Source organism: Cherax quadricarinatus, chromosome 71 (genome assembly GCF_038502225.1).
Source record: "Cherax quadricarinatus isolate ZL_2023a chromosome 71, ASM3850222v1, whole genome shotgun sequence".
Taxonomy (NCBI): Eukaryota; Metazoa; Arthropoda; class Malacostraca; order Decapoda; family Parastacidae; genus Cherax; species Cherax quadricarinatus.
The window spans coordinates 17455842-17473336 of NC_091362.1; the positions used below are offsets into that span (position 1 = coordinate 17455842).

The 17495-nt window shown below is 39.3% G+C and overlaps 2 protein-coding genes across 2 annotated transcripts; both read right to left on the minus strand.

Moving 5' to 3' along the window:
* Window positions 1–3522: 3522 nt before the first annotated feature.
* On the minus strand, window positions 3523–5412 carry LOC128700257 (cuticle protein AMP4-like). The gene is made up of 3 exons (XM_053793315.2): window positions 5377–5412; window positions 4938–5137; window positions 3523–3872 (listed from the first exon to the last, which is right to left on the minus strand). Exons 1-3 carry the CDS (start codon window positions 5383–5385, stop codon window positions 3686–3688), a joined length of 396 nt encoding a protein of 131 aa, XP_053649290.1. The 5' UTR covers window positions 5386–5412; the 3' UTR covers window positions 3523–3685.
* A 5741-nt stretch (window positions 5413–11153) lies between these two features.
* Window positions 11154–13223, minus strand: LOC128700256 (cuticle protein AMP4). The gene is made up of 3 exons (XM_053793313.2): window positions 13190–13223; window positions 12754–12953; window positions 11154–11659 (listed from the first exon to the last, which is right to left on the minus strand). The coding sequence occupies exons 1-3, from the start codon at window positions 13196–13198 to the stop codon at window positions 11473–11475; spliced, it is 396 nt and encodes a 131-aa protein (XP_053649288.1). The 5' UTR covers window positions 13199–13223; the 3' UTR covers window positions 11154–11472.
* Between the last annotated feature and the right edge of the window lie 4272 nt (window positions 13224–17495).

Genomic DNA, 17495 nt, shown 5'->3' on the forward strand with positions numbered 1-17495 from the left:
AATCCAAACACTGATCTTGAAGGAATACCTGAGTAATCCAAACACTGGTCTTGAAGGAACACCTCAGTAATCCAAAAACTGATATTGAAGGAACACCTCAGTAATCCAAAAACTGATAATGAAGGAACACCTCAGTAATCCAAACACTGGTCTTGAAGGAACACCTCAGTAATCCAAACACTGGTCTTGAAGGAATACCTCAGTAATCCAAACACTGGTCTTGAAGGAACACCTCAGTAATCCAGACACTGGTCTTAAAGGAATACCGCAATAATCCAAACGCAGGTCTTGAAGGAATACCTCAGTAATCCAAACACTGGTCTTAAATGAATAACTCAGCAATCCAAAGACTGGTCTTGAAGGAATACCTCAGAAATCCAAACACTAGCCTTGAAGGAATACCTCAGTAATCCAAACACTGGTCTTGAAGGAGCACCTCAGTAATCCAAACACTTGTCTTGAAGGAATACTTCAGTAATCCAAACACTGGTCTTGAAGGAATACCTCAGTAATCCAAACACTGGTCTTGAATGAACACCTCAGTAATCCAAACACTGGTCTTGAAGGAATACCTCAGTAATCCAAACACTGGTCTTGAAGGAGCACTTCAGTAATCCAAACACTGGTCTTGAAGGAACACCTCAGTAATCCAAACACTGGTCTTGAAGGAACACCTCAGTAATCAAAACGCTGGTCTTGAAGGAACACCTCAGTAATCCAAACACTGGCCTTGAAGGAACACCTCAGTAATACAAACACTGGCCTTGAAGGAACACCTCAGTAATCAAAACACTGGCCTTGAAGGAACACCTCAGTAATCCAAACACTGGCCTTGAAGGAACACCTCAGTAATCCAAACACTGGCCTTGAAGGAACACCTCAGTAATCAAAACGCTGGTCTTGAAGGAACACCTCAGTAATCCAAACACTGGTCTTGAAGGAACACCTCAGTAATCAAAACGCTGGTCTTGAAGGAATACCTCAGTAATCCAAACACTGGTCTTGAAGGAGCACTTCAGTAATCCAAACACTGGCCTTGAAGGAACACCTCAGTAATCCAAACACTGGTCTTGAAGGAGCACCTTAGTAATCCAAATACTTGTCTTGAAGGAACACCTCAGTAATCCAAACACTGGTCTTGAAGGAACACCTCAGTAATCCAAACACTGGTCTTGAAGGAATACCTCAGTAATCCAAACACTGGTCTTGAAGGAACACCTCAGTAATCCAAACACTGGTCTTGAAGGAACACCTCAGTAATCCAAACACTGGTCTTGAAGGAATACCTCAGTAATCCAAACACTGGTCTTGAAGGAACACCTCAGTAATCAAACACTGGTCTTGAAGGAATATCTCAGTAATCCAAGCACTGGTCTTGAAGGAACACCTCAGTAATCCAAACACTGGTCTTGAAAGAACACCTCAGTAATCCAAACACTGGTATTGAAGGAACACCTCAGTAATCCAAACACTGGTCTTGAAGGAACACCTCAGTAATCCAAACACTGGTCTTGAAGGAACACCTCAGTAATCCAAAACTGGTCTTGAAGGAGCACCTCAGTAATCCAAAACTGGTTTTGAAGGAATACCCTCAAGTAGCTGTTTGGATTTTTTTCTCCAAAGTTTTAGTTTATAACTCGACAACGTTTAATCCGATCACCTAAAAAAAATCAGAGCTGGTGCAGTGTTACTAGGGAAAAGTTCTCAAAATAATTGGCATGTGCAGGTACAGTTTGGTTAATTTTTCATATTATTTTCCCGGATTTGGTAGGTAGATAGGTGTAAGGTTTGTCAGGAAACAGAACACAAATGCTTCTTGACGTGAGTTGTAGTCATATGATGACCCACAGCTGCAGTTTTTAGTCATTAGACCGAGGCCTTCCGCTGGCCTCGGTCTAATGGTTATGATTAAAACCCTGCATTTGGTTTCTTTGCAATATCTTGAGAAAGCCTCTTGGGATCGGCTTCAAACTCTCACTATTCATGCATTCTCCTCAGATGGCTCGGCTTGCTATTGGAGAGTGTAGATGCCAATTTGCCAGTTATAACTTTAAAATAGTGTAGCATTATACACAACCCGTACATAGGAGAGAGAAGCTTATCACGACGAGAAGGTAGTTTACTGTGTCAGGTAATTACTGGTCTGCAAATGAACGCCTTATCGAGAACCCATGATTTTTTAAATCTTAGAAATTTTCTAGAGAATACTGAATTGCCCGATTGACTTATAACTGAAATTATTTAACTCTGGTTCATGTAATTATCCAACAAGTAGAATGCTTGTCGGCAATTCCCTACATACTTCTAAGTTCCAAGTGTCTTGGATTAGTGCCTTGAACACAGTTCTTGAATTTAAATAAATATACTCCTTATTTTTATTCGAAAACTGTTGTTTCAGCTACTGCCAGACTTACAGCTCATATTCCCTCAGATGCGCATAACTCAGTTCATCTTCCCATTCATTTTCCCACAACTTTTGCTTTAGTCACCACTTAGACGTCCAGTTCCGTTTTATTCATAATGTTATGTAGGTATAATTATATAGCAGCATGTGAGGTGACAGTCCTCACATGCTGCTGTAGTTTACCAGGGTGAGTTTTTTGTGATTGGCTGTCGTGCACCTGGCTGGAGCCAATAGTGGTAGACTTCCATGGCCCTGAAAATTATTTATAGTGCAGTAGTGTATATAAATATGGACAGAAAGCTGAGGTTGGTCCACTCAGAAAACGAGTAAATGTCAGTTCGAAAAAAAGTGTAAAATGCCAAGGATTGGGCAGATGAAGATGGAGGAACTGATACTAATGACGTATGTAAGTAGGAACTGAGGTGGGTATCTAGTGCTGGATGTAGAGACTTAGGCGGGTGTACGATGTAAGATGTAGGGATGGATATACCTCTATGGATGAAAGTGGGTGAACAGTATTAAATGTAAGAATGAATATGCCTGTAGCGATGGATGCAGGGATGAAAATAGATATAGAATACAAGGTTGCTGTGGGAATGGATGCGAATACATGTATACAGTGTGTGTGGGTGAATGCATGGACGTTTATGCAGGGATGAAATGGTATATTATGGTGGATATAGGGATGACGGTGGCCCGTAGCCTGGTAGGAAACGCTCTCGTTTCACTCAGTAAGTGTCCGTGGTTCGATCTCCGGCAGGGGTGGAAACACTGGGCTTGTTCCTTACACATCTTATCCTGTTTACCTAGCAAACATGTAGGTACTTGGGTGTTTCTCGATGACGCAATGCCTTGGGTTATTCTGGATGGCTAACCCTCTGGGGTTAAAAATCAGAACAAAATTTTATCTTAAAGTAAGTGGAGAGTATTAGAAGAATGTGAAGCTTGCTTGTATTGTGAACATCCAATTTATACTTAATGGTTGCATTAACATGACGTAAATTTTTTTGTGCTGTGCTTAAGTTGATATTTGGTTTGTAATATCAAAACTTCACATAAAATATGAGTCATTATTCGTGTGGATAAATTATATGAAAGTGTTTAAGAAAAAGTAATCATAATATGCAGATGCTTTATTTACATGGAAATTCAGTGTTTATAAATACATGTATAAATATGAATGACACTGGGCATTATAATGTCTGTACATAGAGAAAGTTCAGATGAAGAGAAAACTGTACTTTAACATTAGATTCAGAGAGCATGAAAAATTTAAATGCTTCATAATCGTCCCTCTCGTTCCTCGCGCTTCCTCTCCTCCTCGGCGAAGGCGATCTGTTCGAGGACGAACTCAGGGATTTCGTGGGGGAATTCAGGAGCCACGGGAAGCAGGTCGGACTGTGGTTGGAAGCCGTTCTCGTCAGCCACATACTTTACTGATGCAATACTGCCATCCTCCAGGGGGTAGCTGAGAAGAAACATCCTCATTACGGTCAATATTTGACACTGGCTTTATATATTATTTGTTCTATTCATCGCTAAAATACATTCAGCTGTAAGTTTTAAAACAAATTTTATGGAAGCAGACCACGGTACGGGCGGGGACTCAACTCGTTAAGCTCCAGACTGGCTCGTTAGCCACTGGGCCAGCTGGCTACAATAAGATTAATCCAACTAGGTATATTTATACACAGTGGTGCCTATGCTAACCTTCCCATAGTGTACAAATATAAATATACCAAGTTGGATGTATCTTATTGTAGCCATCTGGCCCAGTAGCTAACACGCTGATGTAGAGTTTTACGACTCATTAGCCGCGAGTTCAACCCCAAACCATACAGTGATTTGTTTGCAATCGTATCATTGCAATTCCATAAGTCTTTATGGGCGCAATAGGAAACAAAAATAAATATTGCGCATAATCTGGATGTCAAAAGTTAATGCTCAGATTGAGCATTAACATAAATTAGGTTTACCAAGACCAGTTTACAAGTCACTGTAATTGAAGCGCCGAGACTTATGTATATGCAATGTTAAATGATAAATGACATGTTGCACGAGAAGGTGGATGGCAAAAGTCCCAGAATAAATTCAGGAAGAACAGTTGAACAGTATGAATTGTGCTGCCCTGAATAAAACTTATTCTAATTATACACATATTATATGTGAGGCAAATAATCAATGATCTAGTTGCATGTATGTTCTCTTAGATGGTAATTATAGAGAAGTGGGATAGTTGGAAGTTAAGAAGTTGCAAAGATGGTGTTAACCTGCATATTAATGGTGACAGTTGTGGGTTGTATATTTTCTTGGGTGTGATATAAACAATTTTAGAAGGAGCTCAATTATGTAAGGAGGGAGCTGAAATAGACATCAATAGTCGGTACATAGGATACAAAACTGTGGCGTAGAATGGTTGAACTTTCTTAAAAATGTCAAGATAACTTAATGTAAAGACGTTTAGGTGGACAAGTACTGTTGGATATTTATAAACAACTGACATACGATCCTTCGTAAATTAACTAATGTTTACCTGTATGAGCCAATTAAGTTGGAACCTCCAGTGGGACCCTGAGAACCAGAAACCTGAACTTTAATGCCGTCCTCGCTCTCAAATTCAGCACTGTGGGCACCAGCAGCGTCTGGGTTGGTCTGTTGACTGTGGAGGATGAGTACAGGAGAGACAGGTAGCTTGTCGGCCACTGCCACAGCCACTATAGCCAAGATCACGATCTGAAATATAAAAATATTATTAATAAATTAAAAGAGATCCATTAATAGGCTGTGGGGCATATGTTGCCTTTTGCAGTTACTTGGATCAAATCTAATTACTCCCTCCTCGCTCATTCATTAAAGGTTGTATGAAAATGTTTAATGCTGCCCTTCAAATAGAAAAATATTATATATCCGCTGGAAATAATAATATATATGACTGCGAGTGCCCAAAAGCCTGTCTGTGGAGATGGACTCACAAGCTTCATGTTGTCAGGTAGTGAGCGTCTGTGAGGTCTGAGTACTGTGGCTCGACTTATATACCAAGCGAGGGGATGGTCAGTCAGGGTCACACTGTCAAAAGTTGTCTTACAACTCTGGGTCTACGCCTTCGTTTTCTTTCCTTTACATAAATAGAACGGCCTTGTATTATCTGTATAATTGCTTGCTGATAAGAACGACTACTAGGTAAAGTCTGACCTGCTGTCCATGACTCCTGCCTTTCTCTCTGCATCTCTCAGTTCGCGTTCTCCCAGATATCGCGGGAGAGGAAAGGAAGCTCCCCTGGGACGAAATGGAAATTAAATAACTTTTCAATTATGATTTTGGATGTTATGGTAAATTCTTCTTCTTTCTATAGCCATACTTACTTTATGAGCAAACATAATTTGTCTGCACAAATATTGTATAACATTTTATTTGTATTATGGAAATACTGGAAAAAAAACCTACGAACTGTAATGAAAGTGTGGAATGTGTAATATAATCTGGACAGCTCTATGTTGGTTGTCTTAGCCCGAAGATTTTATTGCTAAAACGACATCCATCTTCATTCTAACATCCACCACCATTTCCACTCCCACGTATATTCTTTCACCCACATCCAACTTTACACTGCCTCATCTGCACTTTTTCTGACATTAAAAGTAATTCCAAAAGATTCATTTAAACACTCTCAACGCAAATATCATAATAATGTGGAACCACTAAATCTTTAAGTCATATAATGTCTGAACGATGGGAGTTACTGAGGTTTGATTCGAAGAAGGAGAGGATAATTCTAATTACTCAGATTAAGGGCGTTTCAATGATGTTAAAGCACTCCCATTAAAGGGTCAATTCCTACAAGAATCTCTAAACTCATTTTCTCTACACTCCTCACTGCTCTAGTGATTCAAACACTATTGCCCAAAGTGTACAGATGTACAGAAATTTTCTAATTTCCTGAAGTAAAATTAGTTATTTAGATTATCAGGTAATGTTCTTGTATGAGCCATTAAGAAACTCTTGTAATTCATGAGAAGTTATGTAGTAATGTGTATGTATTATGTGTTTGTAGGAATAATTCCACCAATCAACACGCGTTATCAGCTACTCGTAAGAGCATAAACAGGAACACTGTAACAGGTCTATTGACCCATACTTGGCAGGTTGGTGTCAAACCCAAACACACTGACAAAGGTATTCGCCCAACTCATTATCAATATTACCCAAGGAATAAGCTTATTAACTCAAGTTCAAGACCCACTCAAAACCAACTTCTTTCACTCATGTAAATTCCACCAAGCATCATATATTACAATGTAATTCATTAACATTTTGAGAATTGCTATTAAGAATAATATACTTCCAGAAAAAAAAAGGAAATATCAAATTTAGTATTCTAAAAATAACTGAAATATTGTTAAACTTTGAGTAATGAGGCATTCATTAATATAAATTGAAAATTAGAATCCCTTCGCTTTTCCACTGAGCACATAAATTGGGAGAAGCTTCCATAATAACTGTCACAGGAGATAGTCATCTTGAAGTCGGATACAGTTAAATCGCACGAAACCTGTATTAAATCTCTTCCGCAACTCAGACATCACCTGCAACAATCGTGGTGACAACTACGAACTGCAACAGAGAATTGACAGAGCTGGATCTACGGATGCTGCCAGGAGAATGAGTTACGAAGTTGTTGGTTCCTACACAGAAATACACACGAATATGTAGTATCTTCTCTTCCAAGTAGATGTTCTTATGCTTATAAATATACCTTTTCGTGTATGGGCCCTACATAAATAGTGCTAGACTGCATGAAATCACCAGAAGAAACTTGAGTGCAATGCCCATGGTATCTTGAAACTCTGTGCCAGGGATATATCATATGTAACCTTTGTCCACTGAATATCTAATGAAACATTATTTTTTAAATGCCTCCTCGTTGTTAGCATTATGTTAATATTGAAATAAATTATGGTAAAAATACTTTTCTGGAATAAGTGATGACATGAATAGTTATCTAGGTATCCTGAGGTAGGTAGTGACAGGTCCCCAGAGGAAAGTCGTGGTGAAAACCCAATGTATATTATATATAGGAACATTGCTAATGATACCTGCAATGCTAAACAAAGTTGTAATTCAAAGTATCTTATTCTTTTATATGTGGGTATCCCTGAAGATTGCAGGTCGGTAATTTCTCCTCACAAATCTCAATTCCAACTATTATCTTAAACACTGTTCTTGAATTTCAACAATTATTTGCCTTATTTTCATACTAAAATTGCTCATTCACTTGCACTGCTACATTCTTCTTGTTTCCTTGTTATCGCCTTCTCAATCATTTTGTCCCAACTTTTATTTTTCTTTCATTCACTCTTAAGACTTCCAGTTTTCCTTCATTCATAATGCTCACAGGAATTTATCTCAGCAAATATATGCTACGAGTGTACTTTATTGCCTATTTTAGGGATTAAAGTATTCTTGTTAAGTTACCGTGCAGCCTTAACGATCCTCGAGTAGTCGACAAGCTTTAAACTCCATTAACCAAAAGCCAACCTTCATAATATTATGTCGCTTTAATGCACAAGAGCATTTAAGGCGACCTTCACTATTTTCATGAAAGAGCAACAATTTATCAGGGTGTGGTTTTGTGGTTGGCTGTCGTGATCCTGGCTACAGCCTGTAGTGTTATACTTGTAGTATATTTTATATTAACACACTGGCCGATTCCCACCAAGGCAGGGTGGCCCGAAAAAGAAAAACTTTCACCATCATTCGCTCCATCACTGTCTTGCCAGAAGGGTGCTTTACACTACAGTTTTTAAACTGCAACATTAACACCCCTCCTTCAGAGTGCAGGCACTGTACTTCCCATCTCCAGGACTCAAGTCCGGTCTGCCGGTTTCCCTGAATCCCTTCATAAATGTTACTTTGCTCACACTCCAACAGCACGTCAAGTATTAAAAACCATTTGCCTCCATTGACCCCTATCAAACACTTTCACGCATGCCTGCTGGAAGTCCAAGCCCCTCGCACCCAAAACCTCCTTTACCCCCTCCCTCCAACCTTTCCTAGGCTGACCCCTACCCCGCCTTCCTTCTACTACAGACTGATGCACTCTTGAAGTCATTCTGTTTCGCTCCATTCTCTCTACATGTTCAAACCACCTCAACAACCCTTCCTCAGCCCTCTGGACAACAGTTTTGGTAATCCCGCACCTCCTCCTAACTTCCAAACTACGAATTCTCTGCATTATATTCACACCACACATTGCCCTCAGACATGACATCTCCACTGCATCCAGCCTTCTCCACGCTGCAACATTCATCAGCCATGCTTCACACTCATATAAGAGCGTTGGTAAAACTATACTCTCATACATTCCCCTCTTTGCTTCCAAGGACAAAGTTCTTTGTCTCCACAGACTCCTAAGTGCACCGCTCACCCTTTTCCCCTCATCAATTCTATGATTCACCTCATCTTTCATAGACCCATCCGCTGACACGTCCTCTCCCAAATATCGGAATACATTCACCTCCTCCATACTCTCTCCCTCGAATCTGATATCCAATCTTTCATCACCTAATATTTTTGTTATCCTCATAACCTTACTCTTTCCTGTATTCACTTTTAATTTTCTTTTACATTCCCTACCAAATTCATCCACCAACCTCTGCAACTTCTCTTCAGAATCTCCCAAGAGCACAGTGTCATCAGCAAAAAGCAACTGTGACAACTCCTACTTTGTGTGTGATTCTTTATCTTTTAACTCCACGCCTCTTGCCAAGACCCTTGCATTTACTTCTCTTACAACCCCATCTATAAGTATATTGAACAACCACGGTGACATCTCACATCCTTGTCTAAGGCCTACTTTTACTGGGAAATAATCTCCCTCCTTCCTACATACTCTAACTTGAGCCTCACTATCCTCGTAAAAACTATTCACTGCTTTCAGTAACCTACCTCCTATACCATACACTTGCAACGTCTGCCACATTAACCCCCTATCCACCCTGTCATACGCCTTTTCCAAATCCATAAATGCCACAAAAACCTCTTTAGCCTTATCTAGATACTGGTCGCTTATATGTCTCGCTGTAAACACTTGGTCTACACACCCCTACCTTTCCTAAAGCCTCCTTGTTCGTCTCCTATCCTATTCTCCGTCTTACTCTTAATTCTTTCAATAATAACTCTACCATACACTTTACCCGGTATGCTCAACAGACTCATTCCCCTATAATTTTTGCACTCTCTTTTGTACCCTTTGCCTTTATACAAAGGAACTATGCATGCTCTCTGCCAATCCCTAGGTACCTTACCCTCTTCCATACATTTATTAAATAATAGCACCAACCACTCCAAAACTATATCCCCACTTGCTTTTAACATTTCTATCTTTATCCCATCAATCCCAGCTTCCTTACCCCTTTTCATTTTAATTATTTCCTCACGAACTTTCCCCACACTCACAACTGGCTCTTCCTCACTCCTACAAGATGTTATTCCTCCTTGCCCTATACACGAAATCACAGCTTCCCTATCTTCATCAACATTCAACAATTCCTCAAAATATTCCCTCCATCTTCCCAATACCTCTAATTCTCCATTTAACAACTCTCCTCTCCTATTTTTAACTGACAGATCCATTTGTTCTTTAGGCTTCCTTAACTTCTTAATCTCACTCCAAAACTTTTTCTTATTTTCAACAAAATTTGTTGACAACATCTCACTCACTCTCTCATTTGCTCTTTTTACATTGCTTCACCACTCTCTTAACCTCTCTCTGTTTCTCCATATACTCTTTCTTCCTTGCATCACTTCTACTTTGTAAAAACTTCTCATATGCTAACTTTTTCTCCCTGACTACTCTCTTTACATAATCATTCCACCAATCGCTCCTCTTCCCTCCCGCACGCACTTTCCTGTAACCATAAACTTCTGCTGAACACTAAAATTACATTTTTAAACCTACCCCATACATCTTCGAGCCCATTGCCTATGATCTCATTAGCCCATCTATCCTCCAATAGTTGTTTATATCTTACCCTAACTGCCTCCTCTTTAAGTTTATAAACCTTCACCTCTTTCCTACCTGATGCTTCTATTTTCCTTGTTATAGTTGTTTGGCAATAAATTCTTTTGAACTGAGGCAAAGCATTTAAGGTTGAACAGAAAATTGATCTGTATCCACTAAGTCGGCGAGTAAGGCAGACTAAATGTAGACGTCTAAGAAAAGAGCAGAATAAGATTTAAACTTGATTCCAGCAACTTTGGTATCAAGTTTGGTACTTAATAAAGCGATGACGGTGGATTTAGAGATGACAGATGTACGGCTGGAAGTAGGGGCATAGTGCTGGATGTAGGTATAGAGATGGATGTAGAGATGGAGTTAAGCATACATTAGTGTTGGACGAAGGTTGATACAGATATAGAGGTGGGATGCCGGATGCAACATGGTGGTGAGTAGATAATGCTGGATGTTGGGATGGGAGGGTGGATGTAGAGAATGAGGTATATAAAGGGATAGAGGTGGTTGCACAGTGACGGATTTAGGGAGGAAAGTGAGTGAAGAGTGTGTAGTAGAATAGTCTGCCTGCACTGAGAGCATCCAATTTATACTTAGTGGTGACATTAACTTGACGTAAGTTGTTTTGTGCTGTGCTGAAGTTGATATTTGGTTTGTAATATCAAAACTTCACATAAAATATGAGTAATTATTCGCGTGGATAAATTATATATGAAAGTGTTTAAGAAAAAGTAATCATAATTTGCAGATGCTTTATTTACATGGAAATCCAGTGTTTACAAATACATGTATAAATATGAACGACACTGGGCATTGTGATGTCTGTACATAGAGAAAGTTCAAATAAAGAGAAAACTGTACTTTAACAACAGATTCAGAAAGCATGAAGAATTTAAATGCTTCTTAAACTACCATGATCCACCTCCTCAGATACCTTAGTCAGAAAAAGACAGTAAATTCGTAAGGCAGGAATGCCCCTTCGCAAAACCTTGTCGAGATTCATTATTCAGTTTATCTCTTTCAAGATGGCTACGAATTTCATCGACAATTATTGATTTCATAATCGTCCCTCTCGTTCCTCGCGCTTCCTCTCCTCCTCGGCGAAGGCGATCTGTTCGAGGACGAACTCAGGGATTTCGTGGGGGAATTCAGGAGCCACGGGAAGCAGGTCGGACTGTGGTTGGAAGCCGTTCTCGTCAGCCACATACTTTACTGATGCAATACTGCCATCCTCCAGGGGGTAGCTGAGAAGAAACATCCTCATTACGGTCAATATTTGACACTGGCTTTATATATTATTTGTTCTATTCAATGATTAAACTTTTATCGCTAAAATAATTTCAGCTGTCAGTTTTAAAACAAATTTTATGGAAGCAGACCACGGTACGGGCGGGGACTGAACTCGTAAAACTCCAGACTGGCTCGTTAGCCACTGGGCCAGCTGGCTACAATAAGATTAATCCAACTAGGTATATTTATACACAGTGGTGCCTATGCAAACCTTCCTATAGAGTATAAATATAAATATACCAAGTTGGATGAATCTTATTGTAGCCATTTGACCCAGTGGCTAATGCGCCTATGTGGAGTTTTACGGTTCACTAGCCGCGAGTTCAACCCCTAACCATACACTGGTTTGTTTTCAATCCTATCATTGCAATTTCATGTCTTTATGGGCACAATAGGAAACAAATATAAATGTTGCGCATAATCTGGATGTCAAAAGTTGGTGCTCAGATTGGGCATTAAGATAACTTAGGTTTTTCAAGACCAGTTTGCAGGTCACTGTAATTGAAGCGCCGAGACTTATGTATATACAATGTTAAATGATAAATGATATGTTGCACGAGAAGGTGGATGTCAAAAGTCCCAGAATAAATTCAGGAAGAACAGTTTAACAGTATGAATTGTGCTGGCCTGAATAAAACTTATACTAAATATACACATACTATATGTGAGGCAAATAATCAATGATCTAGTTGGCTTGTATGTTCTCTTAGATGGTAATTATAGAGAAGTGGGATAGTTGGAAGTTAAGAAGTTGCAAAGATGGTGTTAACCTGCATATTAATGGTGGCAGTTGTGGGTTGTATATTTTCTTGGGTATGATATAAACAATTTTAGAAGGATCTTAATTATGTAAGGAGGGAGCCGAAATAGACATCAATAGTCGGTATATAGGATACAAAAATGTGGCGTAGAGTGGTTGAACTTTCTTAAGAATGTCAAGATAACTTAATGTAAAGATATTTAGGTGATGACAAAGTAAGGTGGACAGTACTGTTGGATATTTATAAACAGCTGACATACGATCCGTCGTAAAATAACTAATGTTTACCTGTACGAGCCAATTAAGTTGGCGCCTCCAGTGGGACCCTGAGAACCAGAAACCTGAACTTTAATGCCGTCCTCGCTCTCAAACTCAGCACTGTGGGCACCAGCAGCGTCTGGGTTGGTCTGTTGGCTGTGGAGGATGAGTACAGGAGAGGCAGGCAGCTTGTCGGCCACTGCCACAGCCACTATAGCCAAGATCACGATCTGAAATATAAAACTATTATTAATAAATTAAAAGAGATCCATGAATAGACTGTGGGGCATATGTTGCCTTTTGCAGTTACTCGTATCAAATCTAATTACTCCCTCCTCGCTCATTCATTAAAGGTTGTATGAAAATGTTTAATGCTGCCCTTCAAATATAATATTTTATATCTACTGGAAATAATAATATAGATGACCGCGAGTGCCCAAAAGTCTGTCTTTGAAGTTGGACTCACAAGCTTCATGTTGTCAGGTAGTGAGCGTCTGTGAGGTCTGAGTGCTGTGGCCCGACTTATATACCAAGCAAGGGGATGGTCAGTCAGGGTCACACTGCCAAAAGTTGTCCTTCAACTCTGGGTCTACGCCCTCGCTTTCTTTCCTTTACATAAATAGAACGGCTTTTTATTGTCTGTATAATTGCTTGCTGATAAGAACGACTACTAGGTAAAGTCTGACCTGCTGTCCGTGACTCCTGCCTCTCTCCCTGCATCTCTCAGTTCGCGTTGTACCAGATTTCGCGGGAGAGGAAAGGAAGCTCCCCTGGGACGAAATGGAAATTAAATAACTTTTTCAATCATGATTTTTGGATGTAATGGTCAATTATTCTTCTTTCTATAGCCATACTTACTTCATGAGCAAACATAATTTGTCTGCACAAATATTGTGTAACGTTTTATTTTGTTATCCTCATAACCTTACTCTTTCCTGTATTCACCTTTAATTTTCTTCTTTTGCACACCCTACCAAATTCATCCACCAATCTCTGCAACTTCTCTTCAGAATCTCCCAAGAGCACAGTGTCATCAGCAAAGAGCAGCTGTGACAACTCCCACTTTGTGTGTGATTCTTTATCTTTTAACTCCACGCCTCTTGCCAAGACCCTCGCATTTACTTCTCTTACAACCCCATCTATAAATATATTAAACAACCACGGTGACATCACACATCCTTGTCTAAGGCCTACTTTTACTGGGAAAAAATTTCCCTCTTTCCTACATACTCTAACTTGAGCCTCACTATCCTCATAAAAACTCTTCACTGCTTTCAGTAACCTACCTCCTACACCATACACTTGCAACATCTGCCACATTGCCCCCCTATCCACCCTGTCATACGCCTTTTCCAAATCCATAAATGCCACAAAGACCTCTTTAGCCTTATCTAAATACTGTTCACTTATATGTTTCACTGTAAACACCTGGTCCACACACCCCCTACCTTTCCTAAAGCCTCCTTGTTCATCTGCTATCCTATTCTCCGTCTTACTCTTAATTCTTTCAATTATAACTCTACCATACACTTTACCAGGTACACTCAACAGACTTATCCCCCTATAATTTTTGCACTCTCTTTTATCCCCTTTGCCTTTATACAAAGGAACTATGCATGCTCTCTGCCAATCCCTAGGTACCTTACCCTCTTCCATACATTTATTAAATAATTGCACCAACCACTCCAAAACTATATCCCCACCTGCTTTTAACATTTCTATCTTTATCCCATCAATCCCGGCTGCCTTACCCCCTTTCATTTTACCTACTGCCTCACGAACTTCCCCCACACTCACAACTGGCTCTTCCTCACTCCTACAAGATGTTATTCCTCCTTGCCCTATACACGAAATCACAGCTTCCCTATCTTCATCAACATTTAACAATTCCTCAAAATATTCCTTCCATCTTCCCAATACCTCTAACTCTCCATTTAATAACTCTCCTTTCCTATTTTTAACTGACAAATCCATTTGTTCTCTAGGCTTTCTTAACTTGTTAATCTCACTCCAAAACTTTTTCTTATTTTCAACAAAATTTGTTGATAACATCTCACCCACTCTCTCATTTGCTCTCTTTTTACATTGCTTCACCACTCTCTTAACTTCTCTCTTTTTCTCCATATACTCTTCCCTCCTTGCATCACTTCTACTTTGTAAAAACTTCTCATATGCTAACTTTTTCTCCCTTACTACTCTCTTTACATCATCATTCCACCAATCGCTCCTCTTCCCTCCTGCACCCACTTTCCTGTAACCACAAACTTCTGCTGAACACTCTAACACTACATTTTTAAACCTACCCCATACCTCTTCGACCCCATTGCCTATGCTCTCATTAGCCCATCTATCCTCCAATAGCTGTTTATATCTTACCCTAACTGCCTCCTCTTTTAGTTTATAAACCTTCACCTCTCTCTTCCCTGATGCTTCTATTCTCCTTGTATCCCATCTACCTTTTACTCTCAGTGTAGCTACAACTAGAAAGTGATCTGATATATCTGTGGCCCCTCTATAAACATGTACATCCTGAAGTCTACTCAACAGTCTTTTATCTACCAATACATAATCCAACAAACTACTGTCATTTCGCCCTACATCATATCGTGTATACTTATTTATCCTCTTTTTCTTAAAATATGTATTACCTATAACTAAACCCCTTTCTATACAAAGTTCAATCAAAGGGCTCCCATTATCATTTACACCTGGCACCCCAAACTTACCTACCACACCCTCTCTAAAAGTTTCTCCTACTTTAGCATTCAAGTCCCCTACCACAATTACTCTCTCACTTGGTTCAAAGGCTCCTATACATTCACTTAACATCTCCCAAAATCTCTCTCTCTCCTCTGCATTCCTCTCTTCTCCAGGTGCATACACGCTTATTATGACCCACTTCTCACATCCAACCTTTACTTTAATCCACATAATTCTTGAATTTACACATTCATATTCTCTTTTCTCCTTCCATAACTGATCATTTAACATTACTGCTACCCCTTCCTTTGCTCTAACTCTCTCAGATACTCCAGATTTAATCCCATTTATTTCCCCCCACTGAAACTCTCCTACCCCCTTCAGCTTTGTTTCGCTTAGGGCCAGGACATCCAACTTCTTTTCATTCATAACATCAGCAATCATCTGTTTCTTGTCATCCGCACTACATCCACGCACATTTAAGCAACCCAGTTTTATAAAGTTTTTCTTCTTCTCTTTTTTAGTAATTGTATACAGGAGAAGGGGTTACTAGCCCATTGCTCCCGGCATTTTAGTCGCCTCATACGACACGCATGGCTTACGGAGGAAAGATTCTTTTCCACTTCCCCATTTGTATTATGGAAATACTGGAAAAAAAACCTACGAACTGTAATGAAGTGTGGAATGTGTAATATAATCTGGACAGCTCTATGTTGGTTGTCCTAGCATGATGATTTTATTGCTGAAACGACATCCATCTTCATTCTAACATCCTCCACCATTGCCACTCCCACGTATATTCTTACACCCACATCCAACTTTACACTGCCTCATCTGCACTTTTTCTGACATTAAAAGTAATTCCAAAAGATTCATTTAAACACTCTCAACGCAAATATCATAATAATGGGGAACCACTAAATCTTTAATTCATATAATGTCTGAACGATGGGAGATACTGAGGTTTAATTCGAAGAAGGGGAGGATAATTCTAATTACTCAGATTAAGGGCGTTTCAATGATGTTAAAGCACTCCCATTAAAGGGTCAAATTCTACAAGAATCTCTAAATTCATTTTCTCTACACTCCTCACTGCTCTAGTGATTCAAACACTATTGCCCAAAGTGTACAGATGTACAGAAATTTTCTAATTTCCTGAAGTAAAATTAGTTATTTAGATTATCAGGTAATGTTCTTTTACTACCCATTAAGAAACTCTTGTAATTCATGAGAAGTTATGTAGTAATGTGTATGTATTATGTGTTTGTAGGAATAATTCCTCCAATCAACACGCGTTATCAGCTACTCGTAAGAGCATAAGGAGGAACACTGCAACAGGTCTATTGGCCCATACTTGGCAGGTTGGTGTCAAACCCAAACACACTGACAAAGGTATTCGCCCAATCCATTATCAATATTACCCAAGGAATAAGCTTATTAACTCAAAGTTCAAGACCCACTCAAAACCAACTTCTTTCACTCATGTAAATTCCACCAAGCATCATATATTACAATGTAATTTATTAACATTTTGAGAATTGCTATTAAGAATAATATACTTCCAGAAAAAAAAGAAATATAAAATTTAGTATTCTAAGAATAACTGAAATATTGTTCAACTTTGAGTAATGAGGCATTCATTAATATAAATTTAAAATTAGCATCCCTTCGCCTTTCCACTAAGCGCATAAATTGGGAGAAGCTTCCATAATGACTGTCACAGGAGATAGTCATCTTGAAGTCGGATATAGTTAAATCGCACGAAACCTGTATTAAAACTCTTCTGCAACCAAGATATCACTAGCAACAATCGTGGTGACGACTACGACCTGCAACAGAGAATTGACAGAGCTAGATCTACGGATGCTGCCAGAAGAATGAGTTACGAAGGTGATGGTTCCTACACAGAAATACACACGAATATGTGGTATCTTCTCTTCCAAGCTGATGTTCTTATGCTTATAAATATACATTTTCGTGTATAGGCTACATAATGAGCGCTAGGCAGTAAGAAATCACCAGAACAAACGTGAGTGCAATCCCCATGGCATCTTGAAACTCTGTGCCAGGGA

Excerpts from the sequence above, each read along its gene's own strand:
- LOC128700257 (XM_053793315.2), bottom strand. Across the intron at positions 3,873-4,937 it reads AACTTAATTGGCTCATACAG|CTACCCCCTGGAGGATGGCA; the intron begins GTAAACATTAGT and ends GTTTCTTCTCAG.
- LOC128700256 (XM_053793313.2), bottom strand. Across the intron at positions 11,660-12,753 it reads AACTTAATTGGCTCGTACAG|CTACCCCCTGGAGGATGGCA; the intron begins GTAAACATTAGT and ends GTTTCTTCTCAG.